At 40.0% G+C, this 15,340-nt stretch overlaps 2 protein-coding genes across 4 annotated transcripts; one reads left to right on the top strand and one right to left on the bottom strand.

The window, feature by feature from the left end:
- Positions 1–1,934: 1,934 nt before the first annotated feature.
- Positions 1,935–10,166, top strand: arl6ip1 (ADP-ribosylation factor-like 6 interacting protein 1). Of its 2 annotated transcripts, XR_006376236.1 has the most exons (7): positions 1,967–2,131; positions 3,168–3,301; positions 3,986–4,105; positions 6,173–6,290; positions 6,831–6,915; positions 8,331–8,452; positions 9,149–9,227. XR_006376236.1 is itself a non-coding variant. In XM_044181610.1 (6 exons), exons 1-6 carry the CDS (start codon positions 2,096–2,098, stop codon positions 9,265–9,267), a joined length of 612 nt encoding a protein of 203 aa, XP_044037545.1. In that variant the 5' UTR covers positions 1,935–2,095; the 3' UTR covers positions 9,268–10,166. The 2 variants fall into 2 exon arrangements, 1 of the variants encoding a protein (XP_044037545.1); XM_044181610.1 differs by lacking the exon at positions 8,331–8,452 and having other exon boundaries at positions 1,935–2,131; positions 9,149–10,166.
- Positions 9,748–14,369, bottom strand: LOC122869056. 2 transcript variants are annotated; one of them, XM_044181608.1, is made up of 5 exons: positions 14,211–14,369; positions 13,930–14,140; positions 13,669–13,839; positions 12,872–13,064; positions 9,748–11,803 (listed from the first exon to the last, which is right to left on the bottom strand). In XM_044181608.1, the coding sequence occupies exons 2-5, from the start codon at positions 14,077–14,079 to the stop codon at positions 11,655–11,657; spliced, it is 663 nt and encodes a 220-aa protein (XP_044037543.1). In that variant the 5' UTR covers positions 14,080–14,140; positions 14,211–14,369; the 3' UTR covers positions 9,748–11,654. The 2 variants fall into 2 exon arrangements, with proteins under 2 accessions (XP_044037543.1, XP_044037544.1); XM_044181609.1 differs by having other exon boundaries at positions 9,748–11,810; positions 13,930–14,369.
- Positions 14,370–15,340: the final 971 nt, after the last annotated feature.

Raw genomic sequence — 15,340 nt, 5'->3', positions numbered from 1 at the left:
GAAATGAAGAAGTGATTAGTGGGAAAACCCAGAGTAAACCCTGCTGAAGCCCGAGTTTACGTTTGAGCGCTGACATGAAGATAATTATGGTCTGGGAGACCATTGATTTTTCCCAGTTGTCTCAAGTAATTCAGTAAATTTTGTAATTATTGTTAAAGTGCCATTAAATTATAACAAACCAGTTGAGAAAAAGGCAAAGTAAGAACTGCAAGGACTGCATGCAGACATACCGTAGTACAGTAGACCAGACTACATTCAAGAACCAACTTTACTCAGGAAATGTGGGTTTCACATTTAGAGTTTAAAGCAGATCAGAGAGTTTGTTCAGCACTACTCATGACTAAAGCATTATGCAATGCTTTGTAATGACAACCATCTAGGAGTATGTGTATTTTGTTTGAATGTGAGAATTCAAGCACAATAAATAATAGTGAAAAGTACTTGCCAAATGACTCTAAATCCCCCCACAATGCACCACAGAGCGCCACAGGAAGTCATTCCTGCCTGTGGCCATCAGACTCGTTAACTCCTCCCTCTAAGTGTCAGTCTGTATGACCCGAAGTCACTAAACTGGACATTGGACCATTAACATCACTGCAATACCTGAAATATTGTGCAATATTCTCTTGCTCCTGTGCAATATACTCTGTTCTCAGTTTAATTATTCCATGTTTGTTGATATAAACTATATTACTGCTGTGCAATATCCACCGCCTAATAAGCTGGTTAAATCTGCTACACTCAACTTGACAGTACACATGATTGCACTGTTACTTACTTATATTATTACATTGTACTGTACACTTACATAGCTATATACTTCATACCCACTTGTACTTATTTTGATTAGGTGTATTATAGTGTATCATATTTCGATTTGATTGCAGACTTATTTATTATTATGTCTATTTCTATTCTATTAGTACTTCTTCTCCTGTGTGAGGTGACAGCGAGCTGCTGTAACAAAGAGTTTCCCCTCGGGGATCAATTAAGTATTTCTGATTCTGATTAAATTAATGTTGTTATTACAATCGGATAAGCCAAAAGTTATCTGTGAATTCTGAGGCTTCTTGAAAAATGTTCTACCTCTGTTAAAGTAATTTATGTTGCTCTTCATTCCTGCTGGGTCCCATTGTTTTGTCATTATTATAATGTATATGTTGTTTGTACGCCACATCATGTAATCATGGTCTTGACTCAGTAAAAAATCTGAATCTAAAATCAAACTGAATTTATTTTACTAGACAAGGACTTGCAGGTATTTTCTGTTTTGGCATCCCAGATTGTAGTTTATATAGCTGCATGTATATGCAAACTTTGATGGAAAAATTGCCTAAACTTTAGGTATGAGCTAAATTAACAATTATTTTTTGTTTGATTTAATCATAAAAATGTACAATACACAATTAATTTACAGAGTCAGCGTGGCAATTCTTCTACAATCAAAAACAACATAGAAAGTAAAGTTAGAGGACAAAACAATAGTTAACTATATACGTTGACACAACAATTCATAGTAAAGTAGAATGCTTTTTTACTATTAATTTTACTCTCAGTATTGCTGTAACATTTACATTTATCATAACCATTTTCTTTAGTGAATATGATTTTTCCCAAGTAAAATAAACAAACAACAACAAATTACATGCTTTTAGCTATCATGTTGATGTCAAAATAAAACAAAACATTTAGTCAAAAAGTTTTCTAACTCAAAATTCAAAATAGATCAGTCCGCAAACGTCACATCCGTAATTCATAACAATTTAATTAAATCTTTCAAGTACACGTTTTTTTGCTAGCTTTATGTCATTGCATTTAATTAAACAAGCAGACCAAAATGCTAATGTGACACTTCCGGTGTGACAAGAACTCGTGCTTGACAAAAAAAAGAAGGAACACAAAACTACATTTCCCAGAAAGCCATCGGCTGATTTTGACGCACATGTTGTGATTTAAAGGCATCCTGCTGCCAGAACACGACGGTTAGTGACGCCGAAACCAGTAAAGCAGGCGTGTGTGCAGCTGCTCTGCGGGGGTCGTTTCCCAATACAACCAGTTTCACAGTAGAAACCAAACCGATACAGGTTCGATAACGATGGCTGAAGGCGACAACAAAAGCGCGAATATGCTAGTGAGTATTTACCAGATTTTCTTTTACTAGCGAATTTGAAGGTTTCTGTCCGATGTGGGTGTGTTTGTAACATTAACGGTAACGTTAGCATAAACTGCTGTTGCTAATCCCACGACGTTCACGCAGCCGATGATGGCCCCTATTTGTAGATTTGTCCAGTTTGCACCGCCGACTAGCGAGTTAGCTTAGCTTAACGCTTATCCGTCAAAGTGCTGCCGTTAGGTTGTGACGGTGACAGCAGCCAACGCCAGCTAGCTAGCTAGCTAGCTAGCTTAATACGCCTTTCTCAGTTAGCTTCAGCAGAGACGTTTCCCTTTGTAACCTTGCTAGCGGGCGCTAACGCTTACCTTTTCAGCGGTTGCAACTAAGCTTAAAAGCCTGAAATCGAGTTATGACATTTTCACTCGACGTAACTTGATTGTGTGTGTGTGTGTGTGTGTGGTTTAGCGCTGGCCATTTCCCTTTTCATGCATGGAGGCATATACTGCACAGTCATAGCAATAGTGGAAAATACCGTTATCGTTGCTTAACGTTACACACACACACACACACACACAAGACTTGATACTTAAAAGTTATTTAAATTTAAAATACACTGCATTGTTACCAGCTTGTTTCCACAAACACCTACGACCTGAAACACGCACAGGTCGAAATCTAGCAGAATAAAACTATTGTCAAGGTTGAGTATTTTAATTAAATTTAAATGTTGCAAAAAAATATTCCTTGAATGACAGATATGTTTGCAACAAGCCAAACTGTAATTAAATTCCCGATTTTTATTTTTTTTTGGAAGGGGTTTAAGACGAATACACGTGTCGACTATAATGCGGGACCTCTAGATATATGGCAGAATAATTTCACATTCACGCCCAAGGTGCATGGCCCAGGACAAACTCCTGTCCTCGACTTCTGAAGATGTGTCCGTGTTCACTCCCAAACTGTGCTGATGTTGACATTTTGTTGCTAAGTTTCAAGAACAGACTGATCAGTAATGTGGTTGTTAGTGTGGTAATGTGTATAATGTTGTGTTCAGGCTCAGGAAACGGCCCAGCTGGAGGAGCAGCTGCAGGGCTGGGGTGAAGTGATCCTGGCCGGGGATCGCGTCGTGCGCTGGGAGAAGCCTTGGTTCCCTGGAGCCCTGATAGCTGCCACCACCTTGCTCTTCCTGTGAGTCAATTTTACTGTGTGCTGCGTCACAGGGTTACACTAAGCTGTGTACATAGTTGGCATAGCACACATTTCCTTCCTCTCGGCAGTGAGATATCTGTAACAAGATGAAAGACAAGAAGTATCCACGCTAACTGAGCTGCTCTACGCTGGTTCAAATTCACAGGTGGATGAAATTGTCTTAAAACACTCGGGTTCAAAGGGTTATGTTAAGCTTTGCCACATTTTTTGAAAAACAAACCCTGAAGAAGGAAACAATGTCGATTATAGCAGATTAGATTTTGTTAAACGAGCTTAGGTTGTAACGTTCTCTTGTTCGTTGAGTAATTCTTGAATAACGTTGTAGGTGCAGAATCCAGACTAGAACACCAACAGACAATACAATGCATTCCTTTTTTTATATTCCCAAATGCACACTCCCTCCCTCTTAATGGTTCTCAGCCTAGTGCAGGGCCTTTTGTATTGTCTTTGCAGATGTTTTGTAACACAACAGCTCCAGCATACATGTGCAGTGATCTCTCGATCGTGACAAGCAACTATTTTGAAACCACTATAAGATAAGGGAAAGTGAACAACAGACTTCTTAATGCATGCATGGATGATACAAAATGCTCTTAGTTCCATTGTGACCACTTGATATGAAACTGGGTCATAACCATGACTGTCTGCTTTGTCCTCCTCCAGGATGATTTACTACTTGGACCCATCAGTGCTGACTGGACTCTCCTGCTCCGTCATGCTGCTCTGCCTGGCCGACTACCTGGTGCCCACCCTCGCACCCAGAGTCTTCGGCTCCAATAAGTGGTGAGAGTCTGAGGATGAAAGTCATGTTTGTTGGGGGGAAAAAAATTAAAAGGTTTTTCCATTAGACCATTAAGTCATGTTTATTGCCTACCTACAAAATATGTTCTTCTATTTTGACTTTCAAGGTCATTTCCCTGTTTTTATGTAAGGGTTTCTGCTAGTCATGGAATTTGAAATGGGCTTTTCTGTCAGGAGTGAAATAGGCCATAAATCTTGATAGTGTGAGAGAGAAACCACATAACTTTTCTTGTTTTTCTAGCAGCCAAATCAAAACAACCTTGGTACAAGAACTGAGCATGCAAGATTTAGGCAAGGTTAGCCTAGGAAATAATGGACTAACACTGACATTTAGAGATGTGTATTCCTGAAGATTCAGTGAATTTGTTTTTTGTGTTCTTACCAGAAAATGTACCTGCTTAGTCCCTTTTTAGAGTAAATGGTACATTATATTTTCCTTTTTTCCATTTTTGACATGCTCTGCATAACACGGAAAGCAGACTGAAAATCAACAGTAAACTATAAAGGAGCGTGTAGAGGAAGAAGTTATGTAGTTCTACATCAGCCAATGCTGTAAATGAAGCTGGGGCTTGAACTCAGGACTTTATTCGTTTGCTTTCTTGTTGGTAGCAGGGGCCAAAGCCAATAATAGTGGTATTAAATTGGAACCAAATAATCAGTTGGAGATTTGCTCAGTTCTTGGGCTGATCTGAACCAAAGGGCCATTTTCAGTAGTTCTCTCTTACTGGCAGGCTTCTTTTTTGCTGTACCTAATATGACAGTCTGAATGTTGTCACCTGAAACCTGTCCTATAGGGTGTCCAACCATTTCATGGAGCTTTGACATTATACAGTGCTTACCGAACAGCCCCTTGACTTAGCTGTGTGTTTGGTGAGAACCAGACACCCAGGACAGGATAGAGTAACAGCCTGCAGTTGGCACAGTGTGTTGGATGTCTGTCCTCCACCAGACTCCTTCAGCCTCAATATATAACCTTGCATCAGCACAGCATGACCTGCACACTTTTGCACTACTGCACATTCCACAGGCCGAGGCAGCAGCCATGCTGGGGCTACTCAGCGATGTGTAGCAGTGAGTGTGCTTTTAGATAAACAGTCAAGAAAAGAGTTTTCAGGATGTTTTTACATGCTACACTTCACATTCAGTGGTGTCTGAGTAGGTTAAAAGCACCAGCCTCTTGTCAGGTTTTGTTATGGAGGAAATGAAATGGGGGTACTAACTCGCACATCGTGATGTAAAAGGCAGCTTTGTGTTTTTACATATAGGCCAGTTGTTCTGAAGAGTGTGGTCAAGATTCTTTGAGATTATGCTGTGTACCTCAGGCTGCTGCTTAGTCGCTGAGCCTGCAGCGTCACAAGGCAGCAGAATCGGCCAGATAACAGCAGTGTGTCTGTGAGGGCTGGTTAAATGGAGCTATTAAAGTCTGGTCATGGTCCCCGTTTGGCTCCCTGACAACAACGATGGAAATAGGGAACGATGGCTCAGCAGAAAATGAAGGCCACTTTTCTCAGCTGCCCCTCGTTCCCTCCTCCAGTCAACACTGTAACATACAAATGGAGGATGTTCTCTGTTCCTTCATACCTGACTAGTGGTTATAGGGAAATAACAAATTGCCACTTCTCAATCAGGTCTTTGTATCTAGTGAAAAATGCTCATCAGTTTCCTGGAGCCAAAGCTGATTTCTCCAAATAGCCTGTTTTTTGTCCTTTCAACGGGTGAAAACCCCAAAATAACCAGTTTACTATACTATTTTTAATTAAAATTTATTTTAAAATTTTTTTATCAGAGTAGTTGCCAGTTTAATTTTCTGTCAATTCACTAAACGATTAGTACGATAGAGCTATTAACGAGGGGATGGCTGTGTTGGTGTGACAAACCACATTGAACTGATCAGCTTCCTCTTGACAACAACATTAAGAGGTGTTGGTGGTGAATACAAATCATCCTTTTGGCCTCTGCTTTAACTGAACAAAAATCTCTTTTGCCCTGATATAGATAGTGCTGTGTTTTTTAATCACACCCTTGTCCTCGACCTTTGCTCGTGCACAGGACCACCGAGCAGCAGCAGCGTTTCCATGAGATCTGCGGTAACCTGGTGAAGACCCAGCGTCGGGTCGTGGGCTGGTGGAAGCGTCTGTGCGCCCTCAAGGAGGAGAAGCCCAAAATGGTAAATGGAAAATAGAAAAGTTTTTAATCCCACTCCCCCCCACCCACACAAAGAAACTGAATCTGTCACTAAAAGTTAGCCATTACATACTGTAGACATCAGCCATAGAGCTGTCTGCAGTGCTGCACTGACTGCAGTAAATGGAGCCTTCCTATATGTATATTACAAAGGTGGGCCTTTCTCTGCTCCAGATAAAAATATCCTTAGCTAATTTGGCTTTGCTGCTCCACTTAGCAGACCTCAAAGTGGGTTACAGGCTGTGATAACCAGGTTTTTCACAGCGTGCTTTAACACTATTAGTTGTTAAAGCATGCTATTGTTAAATCATTCTTTAATTCAATGACAGCTTTGTTGGTTCCTTTTAAAAATGACAGCATATGTTCTGCTAATAATGAATAGCTGCAGTACACACGGAGTGATTCTTTTAAACATTATTAATTCATTAAATGATGCTCTGTGTGCAGTCAGGATGCAGTTTGTGTGTTTGAGTAGCTGAACTGCTGTGGGTTGAATGTAATGTGACCTCCCTGCTCTCCACAGTACTTTGCCTCAGTGATCAGCAGTTTGCTGACAGTGGCCTGGATCGGACAGCAGGTGCACAACCTGTTCCTGACCTACCTGGTTGGTGAGTATATAACAGCATACGGTAATTGGGCTGTTTCAATGACTAATTTCCCTTTTTTTCCTTTGTTTTTACAATGCTTCGCCCTGCACATTTTACTATGCCCGCATCCGCTGGGCTGACTGCGCCAAATTCACTGGTATATTCTGCAGTTACATCACTATGATATTATATAAAATATTTTTGCTTTTTTGATCTGCTTAAGCATAGGCTATAGGGAGGAAAAGTAAGGATGGGCTCAAATGTGCAAAAACTAGTAATTTACATACGTACATACAAAAATTGGAATTTCACATGAGGAATCAAATCCATTAATATGGGAGGCCTGTCTAGAAAACTAAGCTTTGAACACCCAAAGTCAGGAAATGCTCTTTGATTATCTTTAGCTGCATTCAGTGACTGTGTAGGTTCACCCTTTTAAATGTGGCTGCTGTGGTGTGACAGATCTGACGATATTCACACATGACATGGCAGAAACAGGAAGTGATAGTAGTTGTCTTTGTCTGCAGTTGCAAATGTCGCTGCTTGTCATCAGTTCTTGTGCTTCTGCTGGGTGTGAAGTGATTTTTAAAGCATTTAATGCCTTAAGAGGCAGCTGTTTGCAAGTGTGTTGTAACTCTGGAGTTGAAAAACTGCAGTACCCCTGCTGTGTAAAGGTCGTTTACCCCTCCCCCCCATTACATGAGCTCTGCCCATGATTAGCCCTGGTACTGTGACTCAGAAGTGCAGCAGTAATGTAGATCAATACCTGGATCCCTGAGACAACAGACAATTACAGTAACAGTAGTCTTCAGCTAGCACAGTTATTTTCTTCTTTAATGACATACATTGAGGAAGTTGTTTATCGCTGCAGTCTGTGCTGCAAAATGGGAGGAAAATGCAGTGAAACGTGAGATCGTCTCTCGGCTGAACCGAGGACAAACCTGTCGGCCTTACAGCGCACAGCGGTGCCTCGGGGAAAGCGACAGTTGGTGAATCAGCAGGTCTGTCGGCTGTGTGGGAGCCAATCATCAGTTACATAAGCTGAGACATGTCAAGTATTCATCCGACGGGAAAACCATGGAGTAGAAACGACTTCAGCGGGCGCATGACTCAGAAACAAAGTATTTTTTATTTTAACCTCAGTTTGATTAAAGTGCTGTCTGGTCACCGTCTGACCTGTACTGAAATAGATCATGTACAGGTTAAAGGCTCTATGGTGCCTTCAGATCAGGTCAAGTGAACCGGTCACTGATCAATTAACTGATTGAGGAGCTTTCTGATATTAGTTATGTGTAACATGTTGACTTCATCCACTCTTCTTGTTCCTCAGTGTGGTTTTTTTTTTTTTTTTTTTTTTTTATAAATGTGAAACATCCTTTTGATAAGACATGGAAGTTATGTTAACAGTTCATCTGTTTTGGGGTTTTTTTTTTCAGTTGCCTAGCAGCAGTGTTCATGATAATCACTTGAACATCAAGCGTTTCATGTGCTGAGCTTCCTGTGTCAAAAACAAGAACTCACAAGTTACTTTTGAAGGCAGCAATTTCAGCTCCCACAGGTCATAACATTTCTGCAACTAAGAATAAAAATTCCAGTGTGGAATACATGAGAAGCATTTAGTAAACATTTTAGTGTTAGTGCTGAGCTTTGTCAGAAGGTATTTGATATAATGTTTGGTTTTATTAATGTGAGTAAAGTCTCAGACTGTCGAACAAAGATCTGTTGTGACTGTAAGAGTTTATGAAGTTCTCAGATAAATTCAAAATAAAGTAATATCTGATTACTGGAGGGGGCGGGGCTAACAATGTAGAAAAACACTGACATGATCAATACTCCAATGGTTGAAGAAATCAGACAATATCAGGCTCCCAAATAACTCTATTTACCAGCCTGTCATACAATACTTTAATAAAACTTCTTTTTTCCAAGAGGACCCTAGAAGTCTGGATTAAATGGTCATTGGGACTATCTACACTATGCGTTTTTAAAGATGTGGTTATGTGTTACCTTTCAAACTAATCCTATCAGTACAAAAACATGCACCTTCTTGTGCCCTTTTTATTGCTTGTTTTATTATGCTCCGATGGAAGAAGAATGCATGTAAATTCCAGTGTCATCTTGAGCACAGTAGTAAAGATTTAAACACCTCCACATTTAAAACCAATGGCCACATGGTTGGACTATATTATTAAAAGCTTAACTTGTGGCGCTCCTAAAGCTGACAACTTAATTATTTTTTTTGTTTCTTCGGCAGTGAGTTTCCTGCTGCTGCTGCCCGGCCTGAACCAGCACGGCGTCATCACAAAGTACGCATCCATGGCGAAGAGGGAGATCAACAAACTGCTCAAACAGAAGGAGAAGAAGAACGAGTAGATGGAAGTGTGGAGGGGAATTTCTGAAAGATGAACCGCAACACAAGGTGGAAGGAAGTTGTTGGAAGAAAAGAGAGGAGAGCAGAAAGTAAAAAAGAGCCTCCTGCTTCCTTTGGTTTCTGCCAGAGGAAGACATCATTTTTTTTAATTTTCACACATTGGATAAGTTTCATTTGTCCTTCCCACCGGTTGACATTTCAACCTCGTCACCCACATGATTTTTATTATTTTTTTCCCTTTTGAATCGATTTGCCATGCATGCAACTAAAACGTGAAGTTTATCTGATTGTCACACGTTCACAACACTGAAATGCTCAACGACACACGCACTCCCCTGCCACGTACACAAAGTTCCTTCTGTTTCTTAGTTTAATTGTGCTTCAATTTAAGATGTCAGTAATGCTTTTAAGCCATTCCCTCTACTTAGACAAAGTGACTACTGAAGTTTTTTGTAGCATTACAGCATAATTTTAACCTCCTCATAGATTCCTCAGTAATGTTTTTTTGTTTTGTTTCATAAGAACAGGTCATGTACATTTTACTTTTTGTGCTTATTCTGCTTTGGTTGTATTTAAAAATAGCGCTGAAAACAAAACTGGATTTAAAGCAGAGCTCGTCAGGAGTCAAACTGTGTCTAGATTCAAGCCTACTGCTGTACTGCTGCTAGCCGGACTGTGGTTTTATTAGCGCGTCGATAAAATCCCCCAGTGTTACTGGTGTGGGATGTCTCTGTGTAAATAGACCCATCCCTCACTCTGTCCCTGTCAGTCATCCTTTTCTCTGTTATTTATCTGTTATTTCCTTAGTCTCGTCGTGTCTGATCACTGTCTTTCAACTCATTTTGTTATTTGTCTTTATTGGAGATCTTTACAAATATGAATAAAGTTCGATTTAAATTAATTTTCACTGGCCTTTTTGTAGGTTGTTACTTGGTAGCTGCTATAGGCCTAAAAATGTAGATTTTTGTCCTGAGAGTGGTCTAGAGGAAAGGTCAGAGGTCATTAAAAATTGAAATGGTTTATCCTCTGGAGAGCAGGTATGTGCTCAGTAAATTTCATGGTAATCTGCCCCCTTAGATTTAAGATTTATTTATTTTTTTTTTTGTGGAAATCTTGGCCTGTCCACCACCCTATAATTAATATTTAATTTTTTTTGTCATAACGGATCAAATGATTATGTAAAAGTGTCACTCGTCATGACAAACCTACAAGAATTTTATAGCTTATTCAGCAGGATGCTGTCTGTTAGCGACAAAGCTCTTTTAAAAAAAAAAAAAAACAAACAAACGAAACAAAACTCACTGCACGCTACCTGCCCAGCAACAAACAGCAGACTGACAGTTAGAGGCCAAGCATTCGGCAGCTAAAGAGCCAGATGTTGTTCTCAGGAGATGGAGACCAAAACCAGAGTGAACATTCATCAAGTGGACACCAACACCACTCCAGTGGGACGGTCATGTTGCTCTGTGTCTGCTAATAGGCAACTGTCTGCAAACACAGAAGAGGTGGCAGAAAATGGATGAAACTGGATCAAATTTAAATTTCACGTCCCTCTCAGAGGATCAGAGGTCCTTTTGGGTAAGCTGTAAACAGGAGCGAGACTTTTTATATCAATGCCTTTTTTGTGAGAGGATTTACTCTTTTCCTTGCATGATGAATTTCGCCTGCTTGTCCAAGATGAAAAGCTGATATTGAAGAAACATTCTGACAAGAAATGTGGGCGAAGTGACAATCCGACCCAAAGTTGAGGGTTTTTGAATTTATTTGTCCTGTTTCTTTTCAAAGAAACAAACAGGACAAATAAATCTTCAGTTCATTGTCATTCCAAACAAGGAAGCATGTCAGTTGATGTTTACTGAAAAGTTTAGCCATGGCTTGTTTGTCTGGCTGCTCAGCTCAGGACTTTTTATTTATTTTTTTTATTTGATTTATTTATCGATCTACAAAACGCACCAATCCAAGGGATAACATGTTAAAGAGAGAACACTTATTATGTCTGTTGTAGCTGCATATCTGACATGACTGAGACCCCATGTTGTTCCCAGTTTTCATAACAAGTTCTTAGAGGAAGATATCTGGAGAGATGCCGTGCTAAATATTCACTGGAATCTGCTGCAAGTCTGTCACACACCCTGCAGTTACGATTTACTTTGATCAGATTATCGTGGATATTCATTGAGCTGTATTACAGAGGGGAAATCAGTGGAAGTCAGGCATTTAAGGAATTTTACTAATGAGCCACTTTCCAGCAACATATGAGAAGGTATTTCCCCTCTTTTACCTTCATTACAATGTTCATCCTTTAAGTAAAACATCATCAAACATAATATAATGGATATAAATATTCATATATTTGATGGAGGAGTGTTGTGCAGTCATTTCCTGTCAGTCAGCGCAGTGTATAATCCATATAGTGTGTGTGTGTGTCAGTAGAGTCTGAGTGCAGAGCAGTCCGTCTCCCACCGCCTTGCTGCCCACAGCAGCTGGTCTCTGGTCCGCCTGCTGGGCTTCCTGGACCAGCCGTCTGCCTCTGCTCACCTGCAGACTGGTTTGTTTAGTCATGATTGATTTACAAACAAAATACAACTCCAAACGATCAGACAGACGCATCGGGTCCAACCAGTACTGTCCACTGCCTTATAGTATAACATAGGTACATGTGCACAGTAACATATCACCATCACTTTGCATAGAGGATTACCATCAATTATTTTATATTCTAATCAAACCCACATTACCAACAGCCCCTACACCATGTAGTACTAGGAGTAGGTGATCAATTGATAAACTGTTTATGGATCAAATGACCAGATGAGTGTGTTTATGGCTGAACCAGCCAGAACAACAAAAGAAAAACGCTTACAGATCAAGGGACTTAATCACAAACTCATAAAAAAATGCAATATTTTCATAAGTTCTGTAAACATTCTGTTGTACATATTGATAATAACGATTATCCTGATATTCTGTTTAAATGGAGTGCTGCAGTTCCTCACAGTGACCACAGGGGGGCAGTGAACACCCATGAGTCTGATGACACTCAGGTCAAGTATTTCCTGCCTGTAAATACTTTAAAAATAAAACAGCAATGTTTTTAATATTCTGCCCAGTATGTAAATAAAAGTGGCAACAACATTCACAAAGTAGTTTTTACTGCAGGGCTGTTTGCTGGAATGCATTACATGCAGGGGTTCATGTTGCTTGACAACAAAGTGTATATTTATTAATGTCAGCCTAAGACTGACACATCCAAAGAATTATAAATATCTGTCCTATTCCAACTGAAGAGTGTGGGAGTTGTAGTTATCGTGGAATGATCGTGTTCGTTGTTCTCTAACGGTGAAGCCTGTCTCAGACATGCACTTCATTACAGTGTTCTGGCAATTTTACAGGTCAGTCTCATGTTTGAATAATTTAGGTGAAATTTAACCCATTCAGAGTGACGTTTACAACATGTCAGGTGTACCTGTAACCTTACTGATCACGCTGGGTGTCATGTCATTTTTGTGAACCAAAACCTGACTAATATTGCAGTGACTAAACACTAGTGTAGCCGAGGCTGACACAAACTACGAGCTATATGAATCTATGCAGAGTTCACACTACCTGTCAGTATGTTGTGTTGGTGCCACTGTGTTGGTCTGCCGCCAGCCAGATGAGCCGAGCCATCGGTTACTGGGTGTGTGTGCTCTGTTTTGTAGGTGGTCCAGTACTCAGATGGATCCTGTGGGTTGGTGATCTCTCTGACGGCCTGGCCACTGCGATACCGAGCCCAGTTTTCCACCTTCGGGTCGGTCCTCTGAAGCAAGACGGAGATACAGAAGGGTGTGAGGGAGCAAGGCAGAAAAAGTCACAGGTGTTTCTTAAAAAGGGGGTTTTATTTACTGAACTAACTAATTGTGAATTAAGCTTAAGGGTCCGAAGAAACACCAGAACCCAATTGTGTTGATACATAAACAAAAATAATTAAATAAGACAAAGCAACATATCTGATCACTAAATCCTATCAATAGAAAGACTGATACAAGGCTGACAAGGCTGAAAACCTCCACAGGGAACCTTTAATGGAGCACGGAGCACCAGAGCCAATATTTCACATTTATTTAATCAAGAAAGCCTCACTGAAATTACAAAATCTAATTTCAAGATTGTCCTGGCTAAGACAGGCACCAATAACAACGTGTTACAGACAAACAAAAGACCAAAACAAAAATCAGAAATAATCAGAAATGTGATTATAAAATCTCTAATAGAATCATATAAAAGATTTAATCATAGAAATAACATAAATAGCACCTTTTAAAACAACTCAAAAGCTGTCTAAAACCACACAAATACATGAAGGGGATGCATGGAGTGACTGTGATGTATTCCTGATGTTATGTTTGAAGCTGCAACCTTACCGGAGTGACGTGTTTGGGCCTGTGCACCTCTTTAGTGTGTGACTGCAGCGGACACTGCGGCGGCGCGGTGTTGTGACTGAGATCCAGCCGGGTCTGATGCTGGGACGGGAAGCTGGGATCCCTCAGATGGAAGATGAGAGGACGTCCGTCGGTCGACCTTCCAGAATAACTCTAACAAACATGAAGAGAGCACTGCAGACCGAGTATCATCCTCAGACTGATTCATGTGACTCCAAAATCAGTTATTAACAGTGGGCTGACCTGGTTGTGGGTGGTGGTGTAGCAGGGTGCCGTGTCACCCAAGTTTAGCGTGCTCTGATGCAGATGCCTCGGCCTGGAGGTCTTTACTTTACTCTGACACTGCCAACCACGGTGGGCCAACCTCTGGTCACCGTCCATCCGACTGTTCATGTCGAGTCCTCAGCCAAAGCTTCTGAGAGTTTCTTTTCTTGTCTGAACTACAGTAGATAAACTAGAAAATACAGAAAATGGGTTCACAGTTCCTGCTTGAATCTCAGAGAGAGGGAGAAATGTGTACATACGTTGTAAATCTTAAACATCTGCTTCACCGTGTAGAAATGTAGTCTGTAATCAACAGAAATCACAGAGATCAGTGGCTGTCTTCAAGTGCAACGTATAAAAGTCCAAATGAAATCTTTTGAAATATGTAACAGAGTAAAGAATAAAGAGAGAAATTAAACCCGCATACCTTCATCGTCTGCTCTGTTGTTACTTACCTGAGATAAGTCAGGCTGCTTCTGAGCAAACTTTGCTGTCATGGTGACGAGAAAACAAGAATGCTGCGGTGTGAATTTACACTCTGCGATTTCAAACAAACATTATAACTGGGTCCAAGTTTACTTTTGAAGTGTTTGAACTTCAGAAACTGTCCTCACTTTATTCTGAACGTTGTCACACAGATTCTGGAGGACTGCATTGGTCTGCCCCATTAGAAAATCTATACATACTCATAATCAGTGGTGGAAAGTTACTAAGTACATTTACTCAAGTAGGATACTTAAGTACAATCTTGAGGTACTTGTACTTTACTTGAGTATTTCTTAAAACTTCTGCTCCACCATATTCCAGAGAAAATATTGGACTTTTACTCCACTTCATTTGCCAGGCATAGTCACCAGTTATGTAGATTTCACATAAAAATCATCTAATCAGATGATAAAATATGATGCATTGTCATAGATTAAAGTATCCAATCGTATACTGTATTAAGCATTTAAAACTAGCTCCACAACAAACAGGTACAAGATAAGAGTACTGTGTTAATGCATCAATATTAATGATCCAATAATGTAATTCTATAACATTTACAGTGGTGAACCTACATAAAGAATACTTTACGTAGGCTACCTCTGTACTTAAATAAAATGTACTTATTCTTCCACCATTGCTGCAAATATTGTGCTTTACCAGTGTCTTGGTTTTAAATGTCTTTTTTACTTCTCTTTCTAAATATTTTCTGCCCCGTTTTTAATGTTTCTACTTTTTGCCTCTGTAGAGAATACAGAAGACGCAATACTGTTGCATCTTTTTGTATGAAATTTGCTATATGAATAAAGTTTTATTGTTATCGTGAAGCCCTGAACTCTATATGAGCACCATGTTTCAGCTCAGCAAACACACTTTTCCTCAGACAACTCAGGCTTTCTAGTTC

This window comes from Siniperca chuatsi, linkage group LG21 (genome assembly GCF_020085105.1).
Source record: "Siniperca chuatsi isolate FFG_IHB_CAS linkage group LG21, ASM2008510v1, whole genome shotgun sequence".
In the NCBI taxonomy this organism is placed as follows: Eukaryota; Metazoa; Chordata; class Actinopteri; order Centrarchiformes; family Sinipercidae; genus Siniperca; species Siniperca chuatsi.
Note: the sequence above shows the minus strand (reverse complement) of the source record. Positions and strands in the feature narration are given on the sequence as shown.

Coding starts and splice junctions, on each gene's coding strand:
- arl6ip1 (XM_044181610.1), top strand. CDS start 2,096: ATGGCTGAAGGCGACAACAAAAGCGCGAATATGCTA. Junction 4,106..6,172: donor GTCTTCGGCTCCAATAAGTG/GTGAGAGTCTGA, acceptor GCTCGTGCACAG/GACCACCGAGCAGCAGCAGC. Junction 6,916..9,148: donor GTTCCTGACCTACCTGGTTG/GTGAGTATATAA, acceptor TTTCTTCGGCAG/TGAGTTTCCTGCTGCTGCTG.
- LOC122869056 (XM_044181608.1), bottom strand. CDS start 14,079: ATGAACAGTCGGATGGACGGTGACCAGAGGTTGGCCCACCGTGGTTGG. Junction 13,065..13,668: donor GGCCCAAACACGTCACTCCG/GTAAGGTTGCAG, acceptor GTCTTGCTTCAG/AGGACCGACCCGAAGGTGGA. Junction 11,804..12,871: donor CCAACACAACATACTGACAG/GTAGTGTGAACT, acceptor ACCAGTCTGCAG/GTGAGCAGAGGCAGACGGCT.